This window comes from Penaeus vannamei, chromosome 20 (assembly GCF_042767895.1).
Source record: "Penaeus vannamei isolate JL-2024 chromosome 20, ASM4276789v1, whole genome shotgun sequence".
Taxonomy (NCBI): domain Eukaryota; kingdom Metazoa; phylum Arthropoda; class Malacostraca; order Decapoda; family Penaeidae; genus Penaeus; species Penaeus vannamei.
Genome location: NC_091568.1, coordinates 13,235,815 through 13,243,314, shown reverse-complemented (window position 1 = coordinate 13,243,314; position 7,500 = coordinate 13,235,815). Strand labels below are relative to the sequence as shown.

Here is a 7,500-nt window from a genome sequence, read left to right as displayed (position 1 = left end):
TTCATTCTTTCATGAGCTCTTAATGTTTGTAAAGATGGATTTATAAATTGGTAATAATATCTGAAAATCATTAGATTAAAAGAATTGTTACTCCTATAGAGAAGGTGTCATGGACTTTGACCCCCCACAGATACATGTACAAGGATATAACAATGCATTTACTCATATGCATATACATAATACACCAACTGTTTATATATAGTAAGTACGTACATATTTAATGTAAAATGAAATTTATTGGCATAGCAGGCCGGCATGGAAGCCCCATGTTGGCCCAACACTGGCCGCTTGGCTGGACACTATCCTCTAGATGTTGATCTGCCTCAGATTCTCTTACACATTTTGATATTATTTTACACATTATTTTTGTTGTTTCTCGAAGTTTAGCATGTTTATGAGATTATTTGACCAAACTTGCATGAGCATATCAACTGGTATGTTATGTATTTTCATTGAAATTTTCATGTATATTGCATTTGTTATTTCAATCACAGTCATGGAAGCCTCATATTTCTTGTATGACTTTATTTACCTAAGTACTGTAAGTTAATAACTAATATTTGATTTAGGATTCAGTTTATTTTATTTTTTTTTCTGGTAGTTGAGCTTTCTTTTTCCTTTTTTTGTTCAAAACAGAAAAGGATAATTATATTGTAGAATAGAGTTTTGTTTTGTAAACATTATGCAGTTAAATACAAATATTTTGGAATTTTGGATATTTTGCATATTTGAATTGTTTATCTCATTTAACTTGTATCATTTTTTTAATTGCAGTTAAAAGAATTATTATATTTGCTTTGTATATATTTTCTTATTTTGCATTTATAAACAACATTTATTTAAAAAAAGAAAAAAAAAAAGAAAAAAAACAAGGGTTCATCTTGGTGGGACAGTCAAATTGGATTTCAAAATCTGGCTTGAGTGCATTTTCATTATTAAATGTCTGCGTGAGGAGGTACTTTCATACAAATACCTGAATGCAGATACAAATCGCTTGGCTCGCATATCTCCAAACATGCACATTGACATATGTTTGCATAAAGGACATGCTATGTCTATATGTATGTAAGGGAATCTTGCCTCCTCATTAGCTAATTTTTGCCCACAAACTGAATGTGTGGCCACTGTAGCATGGAGCCCCTCTGTTAGGTATTTAGTATTTATAAGGAACTTGTCTCTTTGTTTATAGTGAAAAGGAATGTTGGAAGTGAATATATTTCAGGATTTTTATAGAATGTTACTTACAAACATACTGTGTGTAAGTCAGTTCTCTAGAGATATTGATTAGTAATACATTGCATTGTAATTATACAACCTGAAAAGTATTTTAATGTGGTATTGTATACTGTGTTATGATATCATAAGACTGCATATCTTTATTAGTATTTAGTTGCAGTATTCAGAATTGTAACACTATTGTAGTACAAGATAATACTACAATGTCAGCAGTATATGCAAAGTATTTTGAACTCTGCTGCATTGTGTTGTAATACAATATGTAGTATGCACTACTATGTTATTTTCATCATAACTTATGCCTTTCAGTTTGTGTAATTTGAGTGATCTTTTCATATTCTCATTTCTCTACAAATGTATACTGGAATTGTATGCACATCTGTTTGTGTCTTTTGTACGTGTGTATATGTGCGTGAATGTATTTATGTATATGGAAATACAGAGACGTGCATACTTGGTGAGTGTGTGTTTGGTGGCATGGGTATGTTTCTGAAACCTAATTTTATGATAGCAAAATCTTTTGCCCCTTCTTTTAACCTTTTACTGACTGGTGCAGCTATAGCCGTCATGGAAAGCCTACCCTTCATGACATATATACGCTTCATGACTTGTTCTAGCGAGTGAGCGGACAGGGCCAGCTGTATGCATTGAATGCACTGCTGGAAAGGCTAGATGGTTGCCAGTAGTTCCCAGAATGAGTGCCACACAGAAATTTCTAGCACTGTCTTTCTAGGGTTAATACATTGATGGATGATTACTAAATAGGACTCAGCTCTTTTATAACATATATACTTACTCTTTATACATATGCATGAAGGGTACAGAACTGGCCTTTTTTCTTTCCTTGCAAACTTCCTCTTCTACTTCTTCCTCTTTTTATTCATCCCATTGTTCTTCTTTCTCTTCTTTTTTTTCTTTTCCTTCTTCCTCTTCTTTTTTTTTCTTCTTTTCCTTCTTCCTCCTCCTCTTGTTTTTTTCTTCCTACTCCACTTTTTTTTTCCTTCTTCACTTCTTTTCCTTCACTTCTTTTCCTTCCTCCTCCTCCTCTTCTTTTCCTTCTTCCATCTCATCTCTCCTTTTTCTTCTTCCTCTCCCCTTTTTTTCTTCTTCCTCATCCTCTTTTTTTTCTTCTTCCTCATCCTCTTATTTTTCTTCTTCCTCATTCTCTTTTTTTTCTTCTTCCTCTACCTCTTCTTTTTCTTCTTCCTCATCCTCTTATTTTTCTTCTTCCTCATCCTCTTCTTTTTCTTCTTCCTCATCCTCTTCTTTTTCTTCTTCCTCATCCTCTTCTTTTTCTTCTTCCTCATCCTCTTCTTTTTCTTCTTCCTCATCCTCTTCCTCTTCTTTTTCTTCTTCGTCTTCCTCCTCTTCTTCTTTTTTCTTCTTCCTCTTCCTTTTCATCTCATTTTTTCCTTTCTCTCTTCCTCTTATATTTTTCCACCTAGTCCTACTACTACTCAACCTCTCCACTCCTAATCTATTTTATGTCTTTCCTTATCATGTGAGTTGGTCATGAATGAACTGTAGTAAGTTGAGTGAAATTGTGTGCGTGTGTGTGTGTGTGTGTGTGTGTGTGTGTGTGTGTGTGTGTGTGTGTGTGTGTGTGTGTGTGTGTGTGTGTGTGTGTGTGTGTGTGTGTGTGTGTGTGTGCGTGCGTGGGTGTGTGTGCGTGTGCGTGTGCGTGTGCGTGTGCGTGTGCGTGTGCGTGTGCGTGTGCGTGTGCGTGTGTGTGTGTGTGTGTGTGTGTGTGTGTGTGTGTGTGTGTGTGTGTGTGTGTGTGTGTGTGTGTGTGCGTGCGTGCGTGCGTGCGTGTGTGTTTGTGTGCGTGGGGGTGTGCGTGGGTGTGTATGTGTGCGTGGGGGTGTGCGTGTGTGTATGTGTGTGTGTGTGTGTGTGTGTGTGTGTGTGTGTGTGTGTGTGTGCGTGTGTGTGGGGGGGGGGGGGGGATGTATGTATGGAGGTATTTATGTGTGCATTATTTGATGACATCGATGTTCATGTGGAAATTCATGTATTATTTTTGGTTTATTTATATTGCAAATTAAGAACATAATGATAAGATCTGTTCAGATGTTTTTAACCCACTCGCGACATTCCATTTGGAGGATGATAATCGCCATTTCTGGGCCAGTCCGTGAACCTGCCCGGCATGCCACCCACCTTGTGCGACAAAATTAGAGTGCAAGCTCCGATCTGGTGTCGTACCAGTGGGACAACTGGCCATAGTCCTTATTCCGGGCGTCATATATGTGTGACATCTGGCGCAAGTGGGTTAATAATGATGAAAAGATGTAAAAGAAGTACCAGATATTTACTTAGGACTTTTTTGTAGGCTGAATGTGCAATGTGAATATGAATTTAGAGATCTGTATGTCATTCCCGATGTCAGCATAGTTTAATATCACCAAAGAGTGATGAAAGTGTTCTTTCAAATCCTCTTCTTTATATAAAGGATGTAAGAAATTGCATCACATTAATGTAATGGTTTTGGAATTAGCAGTCATGTTCTGGTCTTGCTCCAAAGATGCAAATAGAATAGATATTAAATATTTTCAGTGAAACTGTAGCATAGACATTAGTTATAAATGTTCATGAACTTTAAAAGAGAATATTCAGTGGTTGGAAGGTTGAGGGAGAATCCTGCTGCACTGGTCAGATGAACACAAGCAGATTTTAAAATTCCATTCATACATCCCTTCTCACTGTCCATAATTGCTCAAACTAATGGGAATGTTGCCCTTCGTGCACAGTCATTTCATGTCATTATAGCTTGTACAGAAATGATGAGGCGTTCTTATTATTTTGAGGAAAACTTGCTTAACTTTTGCAATTGTATATGGTGTGGGCAATGATCTTTGTAAATTTTGTAAATTCATCTAGGTAAGGAAATAAAGGAAAATCTTTGTATTTAATGGTATAGAAAATTGATTGAGAGCTAGACTTACGGCTCCTGTAATGCGAAGATAGCTGAGACTGAAATGATTAGATTTATGATAAACTTTGTCATTGCATATAGTAAATTGCATTTTTTTTCCTGCTCAGCTTCAGGAATATTTATATGGATTCTTTTTCCCCAGTATATGATAAATAACCTAAAAGTTTGGAGATCTGGCTTGAGGTAGTCTAACCAATAAATCTGAGTGATTTGGAAAGGGCTGTTGAAGTTAAGCTAGTTCTGATTATGTCAACAGTAAGAAGGAAAGGATTATTTGGTTGTTACCCCACCAAAATGGTCCTCACACAAGCTTCTAACCTGCAATGACTGATGCGAAGCCTCTCTCTTACATGCAGCCTGGGCAGCAAGCTAATTTGCTTTGCAGGACAGGTGTCGGTGAATGTGTGGGTGAGAGCTCTATTACAACAAGAAAAAAAGAAAAAAAAAAAACTTTTTTGAACATAGAAACGTCTGCTAAGATACCACTAGTTAGGATTATAGAGGGTGGAGCAGTAGACGTCAAAAATTGTTCTTACTTATGTACTCATGTTATTTCAGATTTCAGTATTTCCTTTTCATCCTGAGTTCTGTGAGCACAGACTGAGGGCAGCTCTCATATTTGGTGGTTTTTCCGATTAAGAATAATTGGCCAAAGAAAATTCCTCGTACATTGTTGTCTTTAGTATGTGACTGTATGTCGTAAACCCTAATGAGTCCTTGAAAGTTTAGTCGTTCCCCAAGCCCGGAGAACTCAGGGGTGGGTACGGTCCAGACCCTCCCGTGGTGAGCCGGGCTTGAACAATGTGTGTCTGTTGGCTAGGGTGAGTGTGTGGTGTTGCAGCCCTCTTAGGTTCTTGTTTAGGGTGTGTCCAGTGCCCTCAAACAACCAACCTTGGGGTTCTGTGTTTCCATATGAAAGTTGCCCTCCGTCTGTATTCTGTATTATTTATTTGGTAGTTATTTTATTATTATTATTTACTTATTTTTTAGTGTAAGTATGATTTTTTTTCAGTTTATTATGATTTTTCTTTTTGCCGAATGAGGGTTGTTCCAGATTTATGATTTGCATGTGCCTTAGTTTTCATTATGTCCAATACAAGCTGTCAGAATCATATAGTTAAGGCTAGAACAGTTATGTCAGCTTTCTCTCACTCTTGGCTTAACCTGTACAGTTTTAAATCTTGATGTTCTGGCAAGGTGTGTAAACAAGTAACTATGACTAGATATTTTCCTCCTTGTATAGTGTAGCATTCCTGCTCATGTTAATTGCCAGAGTTCCTTAATGTGTCAGTTGTTAATAATACTACAAATGTTGACACAGTCTACAGTCACTAGCATAAGATATATCACGTAAGATCACGTAAGACTTGCTTTAGTACTTAGGACGTAGATGGTAGGAAGTGAAACTTTCAGTACTTGTACTAGTCAGCTTTCACCCACTGATCTCATAATGCATAGGACTTAAGATGGACAGCTTGTGTTGTACTTATCTTCGTCTAACCTCTTGCGTCTGTGGAACTTTCTGTTAAATCTCAGTTATTTTTACGTTTTGTTTTCTTTTTATTTTCATTCCTAGTTTGGGCCACGAACAGCTCCGAGTGAAGATCAACAGCCACCGTACCAAGCCAAGGAGAACTTAATGCTGAAACCATGGAATGAATGTACAATATTAGGTTTTGGTTGATTGCCGCTATGTACATAATAGGGAGCCTCTATGTCAACCTTTGTATCAGTGTAGTGGTGGAAGTATCAGATAAGGATGTTCACTAAATGGCTAGTATGTTATCAGCAGATTCAATATTTCAAACTTAGATCAAGCAGTTAATCTTTTTAATATTTTCTGCATCATGGAGGTAGGAATATAGCGACAGTTTTGTCTCATAAAAAGCAGACGTACCTATTGTATTTCATTTTTCATTATGAATATCTCCCTAGTCATTTGGAACTGATATATAAATATATGAATATATATATATATATACTTCATTTGATTAATTATCCTGATGCCTTTCTGTAATATTTTATATGTAAAGGGCATTTCCAGATTGTGCAGTGGTTATCATGTTATACGGCTTTGTCACCCTCTTGGAACAGCCCTTGGTGCATCATTCCTCAAGTTTGCGTGTACCAATTTTAATGTTTTCCACTCATTTGGCAAAGGGAAGATCTTCAGCTTCAGTCACCATAACCAAAGAGAGGAAGGACCAGTGGCCGGTGCCCCCCACGGCGCATGATTGGCCCAATCTTACTGACGCCGTTCCTTTGCGATGGTTGGAATACGTGCCTTCCGCAGTTGCTTGTAAATTGTTACAAGTCCACAGGTCCTTCCTCTCTGGTTAATTTATTTTTAGGTGCATAGACCAAATGTATCTTTACTTATTGATTAGGGGATTCAGACTTGGATAAAAGTGAATGTGGAATTGTATTATAATAACCTAAAGATGTTAAGAATTGTTAGAGATGTGTGAATAATAGGCTATATATAACCACATGTTTGAATCCAGAAGCCTAATGATTATAAACACTATTATAAATTCTTTAGAGTCCAACATATCTACTGCTCTGTAGCAATGTATCTAAAGGAATATCACTCTGTTAAACGTGAAATATAGTGTGTTTATGTCATTTAATTTTTTTATTTTTACCTTCTTTATTTTTACCTAAAAAACATGAAATAATGACTCATTTGAGTTGTTTGTTCTTGAAGTTTATGAATGAGTTACTGTCAAGTAAAGGATTATTCAGCATTAATGAAAAATGCTAATATTAAAGCAGTACACAAATGCAACACAAGATCCTGTGAAAGTTGAAATCAGAAAATAATTTGGTATAAATCAGCGTTATTGTATTTCATCCATTTTCTACAGTATTTATTATGTGAATGGTATATATGACCAGTCAATTGTAATTTTAATGCTTAGTGCTTAACCACCAAGAACTCAGTAATTAAACTGACTGACTCACCTGTTCAGATTATTCCTTGAGTTTCTCAAAAGTTTTTATTATTATTACTTTTAGTATTGCCAAGAGCATTAAAATATTGATAATGGTATCAAAAATGAAAAGAACATTTATTATCATAGTATTAGAAATGCATATTTTTCCTGAAATTCAAGAAATGATGTAAAGATTTGAAGTCAGAGAGGCTTAGTGATTGACTTCTTGGTGACTTGGAGTGCCTATAAAGTCATTAATGTGTGAACCAAAGTGACCAAACAGAAATAATGCATTTACCTTGTGCTGTTGGATGAAAATTGAAGGATGTTTACAGAAAAATGTTAATAAAGCAAACCTAAAGTGCTGAATAACCCTGCTTGCACATATTTATT

The 7,500-nt window shown here is 36.1% G+C and overlaps 2 protein-coding genes across 19 annotated transcripts in view; one reads left to right on the top strand and one right to left on the bottom strand.

Moving 5' to 3' along the window:
• The window catches only part of nSyb (neuronal Synaptobrevin), a 44,253-nt gene extending 37,457 nt beyond the window's left edge, over positions 1 to 6,796 (top strand). For 9 of the 17 annotated variants that reach the window (XM_070135036.1, XM_070135024.1, XM_027377597.2 and 6 more), the window contains one exon: positions 5,748 to 6,796. Coding sequence is in view for 6 of the 17 variants with exons in the window: in XM_027377597.2 (XP_027233398.1) it covers positions 5,748 to 5,773 (26 nt within the window). In the remaining 11 variants the exon portion in view is untranslated. The other 8 variants (XM_027377595.2, XM_070135025.1, XM_027377594.2 and 5 more) reach the window with 1 other exon arrangement.
• Positions 1 to 7,500, bottom strand: part of RpL22 (Ribosomal protein L22) — a 79,363-nt gene that overhangs the window by 41,371 nt on the left and 30,492 nt on the right. The window lies entirely within an intron of this gene.